This window comes from Fistularia commersonii, chromosome 1, assembly GCF_037954325.1.
Source record: "Fistularia commersonii isolate RoL2024-O1a breed Wild chromosome 1, RoL_Fcom_v1.0, whole genome shotgun sequence".
Classification (NCBI taxonomy): domain Eukaryota; kingdom Metazoa; phylum Chordata; class Actinopteri; order Syngnathiformes; family Fistulariidae; genus Fistularia; species Fistularia commersonii.
Genome location: NC_141284.1, coordinates 2337765 through 2357688, shown reverse-complemented (window position 1 = coordinate 2357688; position 19924 = coordinate 2337765). Strand labels below are relative to the sequence as shown.

The 19924-nt window shown below is 51.5% G+C and overlaps 1 protein-coding gene across 5 annotated transcripts in view; it reads right to left on the bottom strand.

The window, feature by feature from the left end:
* Positions 1-19924, bottom strand: part of patj (PATJ crumbs cell polarity complex component) — a 36761-nt gene that overhangs the window by 2462 nt on the left and 14375 nt on the right. For all 5 annotated transcript variants that reach the window (XM_086143850.1, XM_086143858.1, XM_086143879.1 and 2 more), the window contains exons 19-46: positions 19589-19798; positions 19347-19403; positions 15807-16127; positions 15677-15734; positions 15527-15581; positions 15221-15298; positions 15074-15145; positions 14769-14946; positions 14548-14658; positions 14179-14238; positions 13777-13870; positions 5611-5807; positions 4568-4659; positions 4177-4243; positions 4019-4105; positions 3831-3944; positions 3633-3698; positions 3399-3456; positions 3056-3162; positions 2870-2953; positions 2571-2764; positions 1967-2114; positions 1709-1786; positions 1459-1615; positions 1338-1375; positions 1044-1166; positions 830-934; positions 77-180 (exon numbers count right to left, since the gene is read on the bottom strand). In XM_086143850.1, the coding sequence (XP_085999976.1) occupies positions 77-180; positions 830-934; positions 1044-1166; positions 1338-1375; positions 1459-1615; positions 1709-1786; positions 1967-2114; positions 2571-2764; positions 2870-2953; positions 3056-3162; positions 3399-3456; positions 3633-3698; positions 3831-3944; positions 4019-4105; positions 4177-4243; positions 4568-4659; positions 5611-5807; positions 13777-13870; positions 14179-14238; positions 14548-14658; positions 14769-14946; positions 15074-15145; positions 15221-15298; positions 15527-15581; positions 15677-15734; positions 15807-16127; positions 19347-19403; positions 19589-19798 (3113 nt within the window). The remainder of the gene's footprint in view (positions 1-76; positions 181-829; positions 935-1043; positions 1167-1337; positions 1376-1458; positions 1616-1708; positions 1787-1966; positions 2115-2570; positions 2765-2869; positions 2954-3055; positions 3163-3398; positions 3457-3632; positions 3699-3830; positions 3945-4018; positions 4106-4176; positions 4244-4567; positions 4660-5610; positions 5808-13776; positions 13871-14178; positions 14239-14547; positions 14659-14768; positions 14947-15073; positions 15146-15220; positions 15299-15526; positions 15582-15676; positions 15735-15806; positions 16128-19346; positions 19404-19588; positions 19799-19924) is intronic.

Below are 19924 nucleotides of genomic sequence, written 5' to 3'. Positions count from 1 at the left end.
GGGGGGGCAGAGGGGTCAGCGCTATCACGCATTTGTGTGTGTGTGTGTGTGTGTGTGTGTCTGTGTGTGTACTCACTCTGACTCGGCAGTGTGTGTGTCAGTGTTGGCTGGCAGACTGGAGCTGCAGGACAGACTCTCCACCTGACTGGCGACAGCGCTGATGTTGGTGTCAGCAACCACCTGACACACACATACACACACACACACACACACACACACACACACACACACACACACACACACACAGAGCGTTCCGGTGATGTGGTTACCATGACAACAGCCTGTGCTGTATGACCAGCGGTCAGACAAACTCTGGCCCAGTGGAGCATTCATCAGGTCTTTCTACTCGCAGAGGTTCTCCGGGGACCAAAGAGTGAACCAGGAACATCTAAGCTCCCCCTGGCCTGCAGCTGCAGCTGCAGCTGCGTCCTCCACCAGATATTTCAGAAGCTCGGCAAGGACCAGCATCTGGAGGTCCATTCATCTGACCTTCAGATGGAACTGATACATACACCACTTGACACTCCCACCCCTGGAAACACCCCCCTCACACACACACCCTGATACACCACCTGTAAGGTTCAGGTGGAATTAAATACAATGGTCACACACACACACACACACACACGCCCGCACACACACACACACACACACACACCTACTGGAAAATAAGACAAACCTGGTCTTTTGAGGATGAACTGCTGAAAAGTTTCATAATAAATGACAGTCAAGGTGGATGTCATTTCCTGCCAAGGTTGTGTGTGTGTGTTAATGTGTGTGTGTGTGTGTGTGTGTGTGTGTGTGTGTGACCAAGTGGGTGTGTGTTTACCTGCAGGCTGATGTTCCCGTAGCTGTGTTTCAACATCCTGACGACGTCACTGTGAGACAAACCATCTACACACTGATTGTTGATGCTGACAATCCTGTCACCAACCTACACACACACACACACACACACACACACACACACACACACACACACACACACACATTAGTTGTTTTTAAAAAGCAGGTCAATCAGAATCATTGTGACGGGCGCGCACCTTCAGCCGGTTGGTCTTGGCGGCGACGCCGTTGGCCTGGATCATGGCGATGAAGATGGGGATGTCGCCCAGCGGGCTGCCCTTCCCCCCCGCGATGCTCACCCCCAGGGAGTCGTTCACACCCTGAGACAGGAAGTCCAGCCAGAGGAGACAGGAAGTCACCGCGGCGTGCGGACGGAAGAGTCGCGGGGATCAAACTGGTGCAAGTTATGGGCGGATTTGCAATCATCTATAAAAACGCGATGATGACATCATCCATAGGAGGTCACGCCGAGGTCAAGGATGGGGCGTTACCCTGGTGATCTCCACGGTCCGGGCGTCGGCGTCGGCGCCTGCGAACGGGAGACGGGAGGAAGTTTACGACCGTCCGGGAAGAATCCGCCAATCTGGGACGGTGAGAAGGCGGGAAGCTCACCGGCGCTGTTCGCGGAACAGGAAGTGACGTCACTGACGGTCTCCTGAAGGGCGGACGGAGGGCTGCCGGGGCTCGGGGGCTTCGGGGGCTTCGGGGTCACCGGCGGCGGGAGGGGCGGAGCCACGACGCCCGAGCCGGTCCCACTGACACGGCTCACCTGTACAGGGGTTTCACGGGCGGCTATGACATCACTTCCTGTCTCAAAGTGCGCTCATGCCGAGGCTGAGGGTCGGAGGGGATTCTGACCCACCTGAGAAGGACAGCTGGACGTGACCCAGGACGCAGCTTTCAGACGACCCAGCTCCAGCAGGACGGGGCCCCGAGCACACTGACACACACAGACACACACACACACACACACAGACACACAGACACACACACACACACACACTCTTCTAGTGTCACATTCTTCTACCGCTTACTAGAGTAAATTAAACCTATCTTTGAGTTTGTGTGTGTGTGTGTGTGTGTGTGTGTGTGTGTGTGTGTGTGTGTGTGTGTGTGAGACCTTCAGGATGGCAGCGACAGTCTCCTGGGACGCGTGCCTGGCGTCCTCCCCGTTGACGGACAGAATCTGGTCTCCTTGCATCAGACGGCCGTCCAGCTCAGCGGCGCCTCCTCTGACCACCTCGGAGATGAACACGCCGCTGCCGCTCCTGTCACACACACACACACACACACACACACACACACACACACATATGACGTGAAGGAAAAACATTTCTACAAAACTCTGCTGAATGAAACCTAACAAAAAAAAAAAAAAAGATTCATAGATCGGTCAAAAAAGCTCATACGCTTTAAAAGACTACAAAAATGGCCTCCGATCGCATTCATGCTAAACTCAGCAGAAAACACATGTAAAAATGCAAAATAACCAGATTATGCAGAATTAATTTGAGTCCAGTTTATGAAATAACAAGATTATGAAGAATTAATTCAACTCCAGTTGCCACAAGAAGATTTTGACAAGAATTATGGCGGAAATAAACCAGTGAAAAGAGTTTCACTTTAAGACAATGACCTAAATCATCCAGTAATCCCTTCCAGTTATAAAATATGTATTTCATATCATTCAGATTATTTAATCTGGAGCCGTGAGGTGATCGCACCTCTTCCCTACGATGCTGAGCCCGAGGCCACGGCCGCTCTTCTTCTGCAGCTCCACCCCAAACACGTCCAGGTTCTCCTCGTCCCGGTACTGGGCCTCGTCCCGCAGGACCGTCAGACGGACCTTCAGCGGCGTCTGCCTCAGCGCCGCGATGGCCTCCTCGTGAGACGCCCCGCGCAGGTCCACGCCGTTCACCTTCAGTCACACACACACACACACACACACACACAGTAACTGCAGTAATCTGCTCCAGAACATCAGGTCTCCTCAGGATAATGGTAGAAGAAAAAGAAGAAGAACCTCCAGGATCTGGTCTCCGGCCCACAGACGTCCATCCCTTGCTGCTGCTCCTTCCTCATACACCTCATGGATCACAATGGCGTCCTGGACACACACACCAAACACACACACACACACAGAAGTGATTTTGCTGTTTATATTCAATTCCAAGAAGCAGGTCCTGAGGTCCCGGCCGTCTCGGTTTACCAGCTGCGTGTCTCTTCCGCCGACGATGCTGAGCCCGAGTCCGGAGCGACCCTTACTGATCTCCAGCACCGTCTCTTGGCCAGGAACCACCGCGCAGCTGGCCGGGTCTGAGGACGACGAGCGGGACGGTCAGCTCCTTCTCTCCAACACAACTTCCTGTTTTACTCCGAAGTGAGAAGATCCACTTCCTGTCCTCGAGGAGTCTGGCACGTTGACTCAAAAACAATATGGCCGACAGACTCTGGAGCTGGGACCAATTTACTTGACTCTTGATTGTTCGCTAGAGTGAAACACCCCCTCCACACACACACACACACACACACACACACACAGGTGTGTTTACCTTGGCTGGCAGTGGGCAGGTCGGGGCTAATGAGGGGAGGAGACATCTGTCTGCTGGACTGGAAACAAACACAGAGACTTTAAAAGTTCCTGTTGGGTTGGACTGAGCCTGACTGACCAGCACACACACACACACACACACACACACACACACACACACACACACACAAACTAACCGGGGATTACTAAAAATCCTTGGGTAACTAATCTGGAATAATTGAAAGATAATTGTTACCTGCTGCTCCAGCTGAACCCTGGAAGCCAGCAGGAAGTCCTCTGGAGACTCTGCAGGCTTCAGCCTCTGGCAGACACACACACACACACACACACACACACACACACACACACACACAGATTCATGCAGACTTTCAGGGGAAAAGATCACCCTTGACCTGACCTCGAGTCCTGACGGTGCGTGCAGGGACTTCTCTACCTTCCCGCCGGCGTCGGCGTCCCTGGCGTTCTTGGCGGCCATGTTGCTGCTGTTGCTGCCGCCGCTGCTCCTGCGGTCCGTCTTCCTGAGCTCCGCCTCCTCGCTCGTCTCGTCCTGGAAGACGGAGAGTCGGTGAAGGCGGCGCCGCGTCCGCCTTCTAAACCCTGGGGGCCGTCGGGTTTACTGACCAGCGTGTCCGAGGACGGGTGGAGCGTCAGGCTGTCCGGGGGCCGGGGCTCGGCGGCGGGGACGGAGGACGGGGTCGCGGCGACGGACTGACGGACACACACACACCTGTCAGAGACGTCCACGCAAACACCAGGACCGCCCTCTGTCACAGACTCACCTCGGGGCCGACGGCGGGGGGCGGAGGGAACGGGGGGACGGCCATCTGGGTCAGGGCGTCTTCATTCCTGCCGCCAGACGGACACACACACACACACACACTTTAAGGCCGACTCAGGACAGAGACGGACAGACCAGTCCACGTCGAAGACTATTTTGGACGGAACCAGCGGACGGGTGGACAGCTGGACCAGTGGACCGCTACGTCCTGGATTCCTCGCCGCGTTCCGGACCATTAACGTCCGTCTGCTCATCGATTCCGGGAGGATCAATGGCGGCTCAACGCGTCGCACCGACAGGATCGATGCAAATAAAGCTGCCGTCTTTACAGCAGCTGACAATCAGTAACACACACACACACACACACACACATGCGCTGCCAGTAGACCCACCTGAGCAGGATGAGCTTCACCTTGGCGGCGGCGCTCTTGATGATGGCCGAGGCGTTCTGGTGGCTCCTCCCATACAGGATCTGGTTGTTGATCTGAGGCACAAACACAAGCGGATACGAGAGCCGAAGGATGGCAGAATATCTGAATCAGCAGGATGGACACATTAATAACACACACACACACACACACACACACACACACACACACACACACACACACACACACACACACCTCCTGCAATATATCAGCATGTGTCCAGAATAAAGTCCTTCACACCAACACAACTGAGAATGAAACACTCCTGCACACTGGAACGTGTGCACACAAACACATGCGTGTACGCACACACACGTATTCCACACACACGCTAACACACACATGCACGCTTACACACACACACAGAGGTGTTAATTGAAAGGTCATTGAGCTTTGAGGTCGTAAAAGAGCGAGTTATGGGATACTAGCGTCTCCAAATGTTAAATCAATAACTCTCACACACACACACACACACACACACACACACACACACACACACACACACACACACACACACACACACACAGAGTTTTAATAAAAAGCTTCAGTTTTTGTAGTTTTTCTCCTATACGATTCTTTCGGCTTCCACTATTATGGGAAGTGTTTCAAGGTTCTCTGTACTACTGTCTGTAAATTGAGCGAGTGTGTGTGTGTGTGTGTGTGTGTGTGTGTGTGTGTGTGAGACACACACACCCAGCCATCAATTTTCCCTGCAGACCCTGACACGGGCATAATGAGAAGGGAGAATCTCTGGGTTTTTCCTCTTTCATATTTATGTGTGGAAATTGGAAATGTCTCACACACACACACACACACACACACACACACACACACACACACATATATATATAAACCCTGCCCTGATTCTGTTCTTTCATCACCGTGTTGACAATATGATGATGTTCATTTCATCAACTGTTGTATGAAGACGCAGAGAGAACATACATGGAGCTCAGCGCACGTGCAGAACCTGCTGAAGAAACCAAGATGACGTCACGTGACCTCACCTCCAGCAGCTCGTCTCCCACCCGGATGCGTCCGTCTCGGGCGGCCGACCCCCCCGGGTGGAGCCCCACCACGAAGATGCTGAGGCGGGACCGGTCCCGGTTCCCTGCCAGGCTGAGGCCCAGACTCTGGCGCTCCTTCTCCAGCTCCACGCACAGCAGCTCCCCCCGCAGGTCACCATAGCGCTCACACCAACGCTCTGCGGCGACAGCCACCCGTTAATCGCGTCCACGTCTGGAACTACAAATATGGCGTCGGGCGCCGGGCCCGCCAGCTCCCGCAGTTGAGTGTGATATTAAAACATTTACAAACGCATGAAAACAAAGAATACAAACTGTTGAAGGACAGTTGTTAGTTTCCCGAGGGGTCAAAAGGGGAACTACAAATATGGCGTCGGCGCTGATCGTCCTCATATTTCAAATTAAACGGAACAAAATTTGAAAACACTCTTCGGACCAGGATCTCCTAAGCTCCGCCCCCTTACAAACTGGGTGTGTGTATGGAGGGAGTGCAGAATATTAAAGGGTGTGAAGGGGAAGGAAGCAGGTAATTAAGCCATCTGTCAGTGTCTAGTAGCACACACAAACACACACACATATACCCATATACACACACACACTAATAAGCACTGTTGTTTTCAATAAAGGGAGATAATTCAACAAACACAATTTTTCTAGAATATTTTAAAAATATTATTCGTAAATGAATGAAATTCGGTTTAAAATTAAAAATATGAAAAAAAAAAAATAATCACAAAATTTTATGTGATTTTTTTGATTCATTTCTTTTAAATAATGATAACTAATAGATAATAAATAAAATCCTGGAAAAATGAATTGGGATAAAATTAGTGAACAAATTGTCACAGCAGCATAAAACAATCCAGGAAGTGACAGGTGGAGCTGATTGCTGATTGGTCCACCGAACGCCGAGTCAAACACGCACGCGTGGAAATGAAAAGTGAGGTCCTCGAACGAGGACACGCCGTCTGCGGGGCTGCAGGCGGAGGCAGAGGTGGACGCGTCCAGGTGGAACCGTCACGGCGTGCAGCTGAGAGCAGCTGCTCCAAGCTGGAAACACACTTCACCTTCATCTCAGGGAAATGAATAGCTTCACACACACACACACATACACACACACACTGTTAATTGTTCCAGGGCACTGCTACCTGCTGGCGGGGTGGAGGGACGACGGCGCCTCAAGGGGAGTAAATGAAGGACAAGGTGTTCAAGACTGTGTCAAAACTGTAGCACTAAAAGAATAACACTGTTTATTCCCGTGACTCCACGGATCTACCTTCTGATTGGACTGATTTGGCGTAAACACACACACACACACACACACACCACCCTATTTTGTGTTGATGTGTCACTCACTCTCTACTCGGTCCCTCGGGATACGGACACACACTTAACAAAGTGTGACACCACCACCACCATGCCTGAAGTTCTAATCTTATGAGGTCAAACAGCTTCACTCGAGGCTCCACTGATGATCCTGCACCGTGTGTGTGTGTGTGTGTGTGTGTGTTTTAAATGGGCTCTTAGCAAGGTGACCTGTCAAAGTAAATCAGCGCACAGACACGTACACACACACACACACACACACCTGCTGCTGAATTTAACAGGCCAGATTCCCTCCAGTCACACTGTGTCTGTGTGCTGTTTTCGCGTGTGTGTGAGTGTGAGTGTGTGTGTGTGTGTGTGTGTGTTGATTTTCCCTCCAATCCAAATGCAGGTGTTCTATGTGACCAGAGCGTTCTGGCAGAAGCTTCCATACTGGGTTGTGACAAAACCAGAGCGGATCTTCTTCCAGAAGACCCACATCTCTTGCTGTCAATCAAACTGCTGTGGTTTTCACGCCTGCAAAAGACTTTCCTGTCCCTTTTCACCGCTCGTGCTTTTATTCCGTGCAGGAAGTAACAGCAGCCGCTGACGGCCTCCGGCCCAAACCCACGCTTCTGCTGAATCATCTGTCGCCGGCTCAGGTTCCTACCGGAACCCGGATGGTTCTGCGGCTTCCGACCGGCCTCATCTAACCCTTTCATGACCCGGATCCAGATCAGCGTGAGCCACCGAAACACCTGAAGAACGGCCTTCAGGCAGCCAAGATTAAAAGAGCAAACACAACAAACACTTCTCTCACACACACACACACACACACACCATCAGGTGCAACCCCTCAGGTGAAGGTCACATGATCTCATCAGTACACCGGTAGCACATCTCAGGGAACTGCCTGGAAATCTATCTGTAAACATGAGGAACCATCTGAGATTTCTATCTTTAGTGGGGTTCATGGAAACACACACACACACACACACACACACACACACACAGCAGCTCCATCTGTGTTCACACACCCTCATCTCTCTGTCCAGCAGAGAAGCAGGAAGAAAGGAGGCTTCGGCTTTTCATCAGAGCTGCTGCTGCAGTCGATCCCAGAGGTGACTGCAACACACGCACACACACACACACACACACACACACACACACACACACACACACACACACACACACACACACACACACACACACACACACTCATTCCTAGAGGAGGCAGCATTAATCAACTGGAAACACACTGCACAGTTTCATTACCGGGACCAGTAACACCAGAACCCGCCTTCTTGCAGCTCCTGTGATTCACATGATTTAATGCCCGGCTTCTTTTGGCCAACATGTGATCAAAACCAGCCAATTGCTGGTGGGGAAACACCTGCTCCAAACAGGTGTGTGTGTGTGTGTGTGTGTGTGTGAGAGAGAGAGAGAGACCCCCCCGCTCCAGACAATGTTTAACCATTCCCATTAACCAGCAGAAGTATAGTTAGAGACACACACACACACACAAACACTATGGAGTCAGCTGTGTGTGTATCCTCACACCAGTGTGTTGTATTTGTCGGTCAGTGTTGGTGGGTGGAGGTTTAGATGACAAAGCGTGGAGTGCAGTGACTCCACCTGGCCAGCAGAGGGCTTTAGCATGAATGCTCACGCCAAAACATAGCGGACGCCATGTTTGTAGTTCCAGCATTCATAGCATCCATGCATCCCTTAATAATAATCCCTGCTTCGTCTTCCCAACTTCCTGCTCACGCGCCACCTCCCACCGGTTTGGAGGCCTAAACATGAAGCTCGTCAGATTGGACGGCAAAACCAAAGCGGAAGCAGGAAGAAAAAGAAGGAGACCAGGGTGTTTCTGAGATCATCGACTGCACCGGTACTGACCCAAACTATTCATGAATGTTTACAAAAACAGAATATTTACTGCAGCTTCTTGGCTGGGGGGCAGGGGGAGGGGGTCCCCACTAGGGCAGTAACACCTGGGAGTGTGTGTGAGTGTGTGTGTGTGTCTGCAGACAGTACCTGTGTTGCAGTGTCACCTGGGAAGCGCTCCGAATGAATCTGCACCCATTATAATCAGTGCATCTCTGTCTCTCACACACACACACACACACACACACACACACACACACACACACACACACACACACACACACACACACACACACACACACACACACACACACACACACACACACACAGGTATGCACCTCTGTCCTTGTGAGGACATTTGCTTAATGCTGAAACCAGAACCTTCAAAGTCTCAGAAAAGTGGAACATTTCTCCCTCTCACACACACACACACGGACGAGACACACACATACACACACACACACATACACACACACCAAACAATGCAGCAGAACCCTCATCTGCCACCGGAGCAAGCATGTGTGTGTGTGCAGGTTAAAGGTGACCTCTACCTGGAACATGCTAAAGAACACAGATCATCTCTTAACTGAAATGTTCACACTGCAGCTGCGACACCCAAACTGCACACACACACAGACACACATAGAGGCACACACACACACGCACACACACACACACACGTGCACACGCAGTGAGACCGCACTCACCCGGTGGCAGCATCGTCCATACTTCAGTCACACCATGTAATCTGGACGAGCGTCGGGTTAGCTGGAGATCCAGAGCACGAGTCGTCTGTGTGTGTGTGTGTGAGAGAGACAGAGTGTGTGTGTGTGTGTGTGTGTCTGAGGCGGCTGCTGTGATACTGAGGAAGAGAGCGACCAGCAGCCGTTATTCACTCCAACCTCGATTACTCCCCCCTCCCTCTGCCTCGCTGTCATCCCCAAGCTCCCCCTTCTTCCCCCTTCCTCCCCCCATGCTCCCCCCAAATCTATTTTCTGTCGCCTCCTTCCACCGTCGCCGTGCCGCCGCCGCCGCCTGTGAAAACACAACCAGCCTCCCGTCGGGGAGCGTCTGCGAAAACGCCGACATGTCCAACTTTGTCCGGCGGCCGAAAAAACACAAGGTATCCGACAAGACCCTTGCCGTCGCGGCGCCCCCGGTGGTGATCTGCGGTACTGCAGGGACATTCCAGTAAATAAATATCTTTATTTATTTATCCGATGAATAAATACATGAGCTGTGTTTTATCCCGGAGACACTCCGTCCAAAATAGAAACGCAAACACACGCGCGCTCGATTACCGTGGCCGACCGAGCGTCTCCGCTCCATCGGGCTGATGATAAAGAGTCGTAATAAGAAACGCTCCCGCGATGAAGACGAACGTCGGCCGGGCTGAGAAGAGAAGCCGAAGCGCTTTTCCCCTTTTTGCTTTTCCCACCTTGTTGTTTTTGGTGTTATTGTCTTAGGATGGATATCAAATGGATGGATGGATCAAAAACGGCGGGAGTCGACCGGAGGGCCAATGAGCAGAAAGCTCCGGACGAACGTTCCCCGCCGGCTCCCTCTGAACCCAGACGTCAAAAAGAAAACCAATCGATCGATAAAGCACGGATCAATAAAGCCCCCTCCACCAACCAGAGGATCCTCGTGAACGACCTCCGGCATCCTAAAGGCGCCCTGGAAAGTCCTGATAGAAGCCAGGAGCCGCTCAAGGCCTCCAGACCCCTCCTCCTCCTCCATGCTGCGTGGAAGATTTGCATTTTCAGCAAAAAAAATAGCTGGAAATGGTGTGTGAGTGTGTGTGTGTGTGTGTGTGTGTGTGTGTGTGTGTGTGTGTGCCTCTCTGTCTGTGCCTGTGTGTGTGAATGTATGCGTGTGCACGGTTGTGTTGTGTTTGTTAATTTTTGTGTATTTGTCTTTCGGTCTGTGTGCCTGGCTCTGTGTCATTTGTAAAATGTGTGTGTGTGCGTGAGTGTGTGTGTGTGTGTGTGTGTGTGTGTGTGTGTGTGGTGTGTGTGTGTGTGTGTGTATGAGAGAGAGAGACAGAGATTGCACCTTCAAAGAAGAGGAGATGGTTGGAAACAAACACACAGACATCTGTTCTGTTGATCTTATTGATCCAACACTCACGCACACAAACACACACAAACACACACACACACACACACACAGACATCTGCACATTGTCTCTCCATCACAATTTCCTATGACTCACTCTCACACACACATATTTTCCATAAGCTGCCTTCATTGACACTGTCAGCAAGTGAATGTGGATCCAGCCAGCAACAAATGAGAACACACACACAAATGCTGCTGACAGAAAGAGGTTTGAAAGTCAATATAGCCACAAAACACACACACACACACACACACACACACACACACACACACACACACACACACACACACACACACACACACACACACACACACACACACACAGAGGTACATATGTGTTACATCTATATTCCAAAGGAGTATGGTCTGATTCATTAGCAGAAACACACAAAGTGTGTGTGTGTGTGTTTTGGTAACAGCTAGAAGGCGTTGTGTTTCAAGCTTTAGATGTCTTAAAAAAATGAATCAAAGCAAAATAATAAAATGATTGTGGTATCTGGGTGGTTCTGAGGGCCCATCAGCGTCTGCTGGACGCAGCACCTGCCTGACCTTCTGCAGCCTAGATTTCGGTCTCGTCGGCGCCACCGACCCACTTCCTCCTCGTGCCATTAAGCCCCGCCCACTCCAGCACCTGAAAGCTCTTTCCATATGTTCACGCTTCGTCTGGAGGATTTAGTTAAAAACGAGATAAATAAAAAGGACGGACGCGACGACGTCATGGGTGAGGAACGCCACGTTTGATTGGACGGGACTGAATCAGTTATTGATTGAAGAAGCCACATTACAAATAAACCTGACATATATTACTTGTTTTCGAGATAAAAAAATATCGAAAAATATACGAATATCACTTCATCCATGCAGTCAGTGCTTTTATTGTAAAATCTCCAGGTTGACTGTTTCGTTGGTGTCAGAACCGGAAAGTTCCAGGATCAGCCTGATCCACAAACCAGATTAGTGTGCGAGTGTGTGGGAGCTTGTGCGTGACCATTCTCCTCTCAAGGACATCACCTGGGTAAGAGACGTGTGTGATTTTAATAAACTTTGAAAAGCCACTGTGTGTGTGTCCACAAAATAATAGGCAGCCTACAGTCCCCCAATGGCAGCCACTGAAAGGTCAGGGGTCGACAGATTCAAACAGACAACCTTTCCATACACACAATATATACGCTCAGCCTCCATGGAGAGTCAGAAATCAGGTCAAGGACCATTAGGCACAATACACACACACACACACACACACACATTCACACTCTCCTGGGGTTTTTAATCGCATGCTGGGGAGATTGGAGCCCCCTGGTGGCCGCAGCCAAAACTACCGAACAAACATCCCATCATAACAAGATGATAAGCAGCATTTATCAAACCCCATTGCATGTGGAGAAGTTCCCTCCTCCGTCCTCGGCCAATCAGCTGCCAGGGACCACAACTTCCTGTTCTGAACATCCTGGAGGACCAGGACCAGGACCAGGTTCAGCCCAGGATCTAAAGACCTGGAGAATGTGAAGCTGCAGGGCCCTTACCGGGTCTTCTCAGTCTTGAGGACCTGATTATTGATTATTGTTCTAACCCTGAAGAAAAAAGAGACTGTTCAGGAGGTTTAGACTGAAAATCCTCAGGTTTTATTTGGTCTGAAACATCCAATCTGGGATCAATGGTATTGATTGATCAGTAGTGATTATATTCGTCGATCGGATTGATTCACAAACACTAGATATTCTGAATCACCAGAGAGAACCGGGAAGTGAGAAACCAGAGGGTCCTCAGAGGTCTCCCAGGTTCTCCTGTCTGAAACCAGAGCTCAACGTTCCGCTGGCTCCTGAGCCGGAGGAACCCGGAGAACCTCTGCTGGTCCAAGAGACCCGAGACCTTCACCAGCACCCGGCGGCTGATCCTCCAGAGAGACCACCCAAACACCAGAGGAGAACCCAGCACCGCCGCCGGGAAACCAACGACCCAACGCACGCAGAGCAGGCGCACACACACACACACACACACACACACACACACACACACACGTCAGCAAGGGAAACCCAGAGAGAGATAGAACACGAGAGGAGGTCTAAGAATGTCCTCCAGCTGGACAACATGGACCTATAGATGAGACTGGAGGCCGCGGGGTCAGACAAGACCTGCAAAGACACAAACACACAAATTAACACACACACACACACACACACACACACACACACACACACACACAGACTGACAGACACCAGGGAATCCAGCCAATCAGAAGAGACCAACCAGGCATGCAAAGCATCATGGGACACGAGCGGCGCCCGGAGGGCCCAGAAACAAAGATGGCGCAGCACAACCAACAGTTGACAAAAAAACAGCTACTGCCGTTGTTTCCATGACAACAAAGATGGGTTAGCGGCCACGAGTGGCGATACAGGTGGCCGGTTAGCTCCGCCTTCTCGCCCTCCTGACTCCGCCCACATTCAGCTGCTGTTTATCAGGTGAACCTGCTCTTCTGCGGGGCTCATTAGCGCCCCCTTGTGGCAGGAGGATCACATCACATCACCTCCAATCACGGAGGCTCTTATTTTAATATCCCATTCATCTCAATGGGAAAAACATTTGGTTTCAAATGATCAAAAAAAAGGATTTAGTGTGAAATCCATAAAGGTGTGTGCGCTGCACTGGGCTGTTCTGTAGAAAACGGCGAGCACATTGGGAACGACAGGAAGTGCGAATAATAACCGTTCTGTGAAATCATCGCGTTCGGCGGTTTTTTCGGCGAAGGATCAAAGGGAAAGGATGAAAGGCGGAACATTCAGAGGCGTTTGATCTCCCTGCTGCTTTGGGGTCCCGGTAACACCCACTGACCTTTGGCCTCTTTCAGCTCCGGATCCGGCTCTGACGGCCGGGGGGGCCGGTACGGCGGGGGCCGTCTGAGCGGCGGCAGGGCGGCGCCGGGTTTCTGCAAGTACGATAAAAAGCGAAGAGTCGTAACTGATGAGGGAAAATCCAGTTGTGGTCCTTCCTGATGATCACCTCATCGCCAGTAATCATTTGTAAAAACCCGGTCTGATGACATCGAGGGACAATCCGCGACCCCCTGCCGCCCCCCGCTGGACACCCCGTGCACAGCACCCAGCTCCGTTTAATTAAAGGCTGAGGTCGGTGACCTCTGACCTCCAGGGGCCTCGAAAATTATCCCTTTATGGAAAACTATTAAAAAATGTATCTAAGCTAAAATGCTAATACATTGAAATTAAAATGAACTACCAGAGATGTCGTCCTCCTGGTCTTGTGCTTGTTGTAGCTTGGAGCCGTAAGAGAGACAGGCTGGAAGACACACACACACACACACACACACACACACACACACACACACACACACACACTAATAAGCGCTGTTGTTTCCAATAAAGGGAGATAATTCAACAAAAACAATTTTTCTAGCGTATTTTAAAAATATCATTCATAAATAAATGAAATTTATAAACACACACACACACACACAAAAATACTCACCTACAAACAATGACATCGTTGAACGATGTTTTAATGAATTTCTTCAGCAAAGAACACAACCTGTGTGTGTGTGTGTGTGTGTGTGTGTGTGCGTGCGTGTGTGTGTGTGTGTGTGTGTACCCGGGGAGTAGTGGACAGACTCTGCACGATGAAGATGACTGGGCTCGGTGCTGATTTGATGGTGTTGACGGCCTCTTCGTGGCTGGCATCCTGCAAGTCCACACCGGACACCTATACCAACACACACACACACATCATTATCACTCTCAGGTGTGTGTGTGTGTGTGTGTGTGTGTGTGTGTGAGAGCCAGAACCCATTCCAGGCATTAGCCCTGTCCCACCTCCAGGATCTTGTCCCCGGTCTTCAGGCTCTGGCTCCTGGCCGCCGGGCTCTCCGCGAGCACCTGCTTGATGAAGATTCCCCGCAGCTCCTCGCCGTTTCTCAGACGCTTGATCACATGACGACCTCCCACGATGCTCAGACCCAGAGACTGACCCTCCTCGGCCCAGACCTCCACCCTGGGGGGAGGAACACTGTTATTACCCTGCTATTCCCTAATACCTCCAAAGGGGAGGCAGGTTTTTGGCAGGTTGGGTCGATACCGGAGTGTGTGTGTGTGTGTGTGTGTGTGTGTGTGTGTCTTACCTGCGTGGGGGTCCCCAGTGGCTGAAGGCGGGGGTCTCCTCCCCCTCGCCCTCCCCCCTCTCTGGAAGGTCCCTGCAGAAAAAAAAAAAAAAAAAAGTTAAACTTAAGAGTTTGATTGACAGGCGGTCCTGTGAGACGCTTGCCTACCTGTGGCTTCTGATTGGCAGAGTGGCCGCCTGGCTCCGCCTCCTCCTTCTCCTCTCCATGTCAATCGTCCTAATGGACCTCGGAGGACAAAAGATTTTTGCATGGTGAACCTCGGCTGATTATTTCCGGGCGGCTCCGGCCCGCCTCCGTTAAACACTTTCACTCTAATTATTCTCATTAAACGTAACGACTGTAATTATCAAATGAAACGGCGCTGTTTCCAGCGACGGCCAGCAGAGGGAGACACAGGACGGAGCGCTGAAGCCTGGATGACCCAGGGAGGAGGAGGAGGATGAAGGTACTGACTCGCTGTCGGTGTCGGTAAGAGTCAGCTCCGAGTCTGCTTCGGTGTCCCCGGAGTCTGCAACACACACACACACACACACACACACACACAAGAAGAAACTCATGTATGGGTGGAAGCTCCCAGCTGGTTCTGTTTCTCCTGTTTCTCACCCTGGAGGAGGTCCGGTCTGCTGATCTCCTGTTGTGGTTCCTCCCCTCTGGTCCTGGTCTGAGAGACGCCCGTGTTAGAAGCTGGGTGGTCTCACCCCACCTTGTGGATCCTCTATCAGGAGGTCCTCACCTCCTCTAGGGCTCCTCCACCTCGCAGGACGGCCAGCTTCCACTCTTCCCAGGATGGAGGCTCTCTCCTGGGCAGTGAGCCTGTCTGCTCCTCCACCTTGTCCTCAACTGGCTTCACCTCCTCCTCCTCTTCTTCTTCTTCTTCCACCTCTTCCTCCTGCTCCTCCTCATCCACGGTCATCTCCCGGCCCTCCTCTGGCGGCGGCAGGTCCGAGGTCAGGGAGGAGGAGGCGTAGCGAGGGAGGCCGCCGTCCAGGATCAGCTCCTGGTCGTCGTCCTCTTCCTGGAGGTCTTCCGGCAGCGCAGAGCCGTCTCCGAAGCCCTGGAGAGCGCGCAGGAGGTCAAAGGTGATGAAGAGGAGGCCTGACATGACCTCGGGAAGACCAACGAAACAGACGGCGGTGGGCAGGAGAGGTCACGTGACCCGACGGGCCGCTGCGATTGGCTAAACGGAAGCGACCCGATTCACCAGGTTCGGTTATGAAGAACCTCGGCTTCGATCCAGGCGCCCTCTGACCTCCCTGCCGAGGAGGAGCGTCTCCTGCATCTTCAACCGTGAAGAAGAAGAAGAGGAGGAGACGTCATCTCGCCATCGGGAGGATAAAGTCGCAGCCATTAGCCTCCATCTCCCGCCACATAAAGGTCGTGGTCGCCTCCCCAAAGAGCCTCCCTCAGCAGATCTGAGCCGCTACCCTCTCCTTAACGTTACGACCCAGACATTAGACCGGCCCGCCGCCTATTAATGACAACACTTAGGCTAATTTCCCTCCGCAAGGACTCGCCGCTCTGCTCTTTAATCTGGGCCCGGGACGCCGGCCCATCACCGCGGCGTAATGGAGGTGAGGAGCGGACGGCGGCCGCGGCCCGCAGCTCATATCGCTAACAGGATGTTCTGCAGACGGATGGGCGCTGGCCTGAACTCACATTCACAAGATTTAAGCGCCGTGTCGTTCGCCGTCCCGGCCATTAGACGATGAGGGCGGCCGAGATCTTCGTCACGCCGTCGCACATGGCGGCGGACGTTCTCGAGTGTGTGTATGTGTGTGTGTGTGTGTGTGTGTGCATCTCAAGACCCCGCACTCGGTTCAAAGCAGGCGGACTCACAGGCAACGGGAAGCTGAAGGTCACATGACCAGAAGAGAATATCCCTTGAATAACAGGCCTTAATCCTGGCGATTATTTTTGTAATCTATTACACTGTGGTTACTATTTATATGTCTAATTATCATCACATTATGTTGCTATATTGAAATTTACTTCCATGTTTTCTAGTCATCTTCTTATTTTGTTTTTGAAGAAACTTGTGAGTGAGAAGGTGGAGAACACTAGAACACACACACACACACACACACACACACACAAAGGTTGACCTAATTGATTATCTTTTTCTTGAAAATTAATTTTGATGACATTGATGATGATATTGAGTTTCCTCTCCGCAGCTGTTTGAGGGAACAGCAAAAATAAACAGCATTTAGGAAGGATGAGAGAGGCTGCAGTATTTCAATGCTCCCGCTCAGTACCATGTGTAGCAGTAGTACTCAAGGGCTAGTACTCGGAGTAACCGTCCGGTGCCGAGTACCTGCACAGTAGTACTGCTAGACAGCCTGATGCAAAGCGCAGCACTGCAGTGGTCGTCGGTGTAGTAGATGGTCTGGCACAGGGGTGGGCAGTTCATTTTTACACCATGAGAAACCAAAATGGTGTTCGAGCGCTGAACCGATGATCACTTAAATTTATTTCTGTTCAAGATTAATCATGCCAGTGAATTAGATATATTGATTAGCTGCTGCTGGTTGTCAGAATCATAAAATATTAATCAATACAAACAGAAGGTCTAACGTGTTGACCTTCACAAACACTAAAAAGGTGTTTAGTAGCATGTTAAAGAAATGAAATTGATCAACATCATGCAAAAAGCTCTTAGATGATAGCATATTGCTGCTGCAGAGTTCAACAAACACTGTCTGATTACAGCTTACTTTTTCTGGTGATTTTGTGGGATATGGCGTAAGTTGCCCTGACATCTACGTTTTGTGCTCTGCAAAGCTTTGTAAAAAAAAAAAAAAAACCCTTGTCGATTTTGCGAGCAAATTACCCGACCATCTTCATCAGACAAGTCTTCTGGAAATAAATATTAAGCGTTCCATATCTTGAAGACGTGGCGTTCGGCATCAATTTTTTTCTTTTCTTGGCTTGAGCGGACATTTGGAGGGGTTAACTGGCTAGCATCAATCATCTCGGCCCGTGCAGCCACACCACAGACGTACATGCGTGCATCCTATCGTGGGACGCCCAAAGGGTCCGGTATAGTACTATACTACTGCAGAGTACTGCAGTAGTACTGGTACTGCAGTGTCCTCAGAGCCCCCCCACGCTGCAGCTGATGGAGCACTTTACACGCCGAACTCCTGCTGAGTCAGCAGCTCCAGGAGAGGAGAGATTAGGGGGGGTTGGGGGGTTCAGAGGAGAGGATGAAAGAGGAACGACAGAACGACAGGAAGGAGGTGAAAGACTTTCAGGAGCGAGGAGGAACGGACGGGCCGACGCGGGAGCGCCGGAAACCGACCAATCACGGCGCTCGTTCGGCTCCACGGCCGACGGCTAGCGGCTAGCGGCTAGCAACAGCCGAAACCACGCCACTCGTCTTTTTTATTTCCTTCCGTTTCTGCGTTTAGGAAGTTCGAGGAAGTTCGGGAGCGGGGGAGGGATGGAGGGAAGAGAGAGGTGGAGGGATGAAGGAGGATGGAGGGAATCAAGCCGAGGTAAGAGAAGACATTAATGGTCAAATGAGTAGAAATTGACTGGATGAGCAGCAGGACGGAGGGGTGGATGGAGGCTCTTCTCTGGATGATGCGTGTCGGGTTCTCCTGAGGTCAACAACTTTAAATCCACTCGACCTTTCAAACTTCAGAACCCTTCCATGTTCTGCTCTGAGGATCTACCGCAAGATGTTACCGGCACACTTGGCCTCCTCCTTCCCAACAGTCAGGGTCCGCAGATGTCACACACACACACACACACACACACACACACACACACACACACACTCCTTGGCTATGCTGTCCAGAGGGGGGCGCTGCTGAGGGTCGCCTCCGCAGACAGATACAGCAGAAGAATCAGGGTGGAGCAGGAACCATGCGGTCGTTCTGCTCCAGACCCCGGCGAGGGCGGGCGGGGGACGGGGACAAACAAAAAAAAAAAAGCCCTGTCGCCATGACGACACACAGAAGATTGATTCCGGGTATTATTTGGTTTGGGCTTCACCAAACACACCAATTCCTCTGTTTGCTAAGACGCCAGGCGCCAGGAAATCAGCTCAAAGACAAACTGATGAAATTCCGCTTTTCAGTGTGTGTGTGTGTGTGTGTGTGTGTGTGTGTGTGTGTGTGTGTGTGTATGTGGAGCAGGAGACGACAATCCTCGCTGTTTTGGCAGTAAGTCATTAATAACAAACTCTGAAGGAGGAATTCTGGGAGAAATAGAAATATAAGATGAATGGGCTGCATCCAAGGTGTGTGTGTGTGTGTGTGTGTGTTACCTTTGGTGGGGAAAGGTGTGTGTCGCTGTGCTCGCCTGCCCCTCCGGGTGGCTCCACCTGCACACACACACACGAGCATTGATCGGTCTGACATGAATCTCATCTCCCGCGTCTAACAGGAATTATTCTCAAATCAAACCCCTTCAAACGTCAGTCTCAGAGTTTATCTTCTAAAGCTCCAGATGTTTCCCTGCGCGACCTCCGTGTTTGGTGGGAAATCGGGCGACCTCGCACGGACTCACCACCAGGGGCTTGCGGAGGCCGAGGCGGACGGTGCCGGGCGGCGCCGCCTTCAGGACGTCCACGGCCTGGGCCAGGGTCAGCCGGTCCAGCGGGGTCTGGTTCACCGACACCAGCTGGTCTCCGGGGAGCAGACCGCCGCGACGCTCCGCTGAACCGCCGGCGACCAGGGAGCGGATCACCATCACACACCGGCCGGGGTCCATGGGATCCTGGGGGGGAGGTTAGATGACGATCAATAGTCAATAATGTATCAGGTATCAATGAGTCTGGAGGGTAGAGGGAAACATGGAATGCGAAAAGGGTAAGAAGAAAAGGGGGAAAAGATCGGAGCCTTC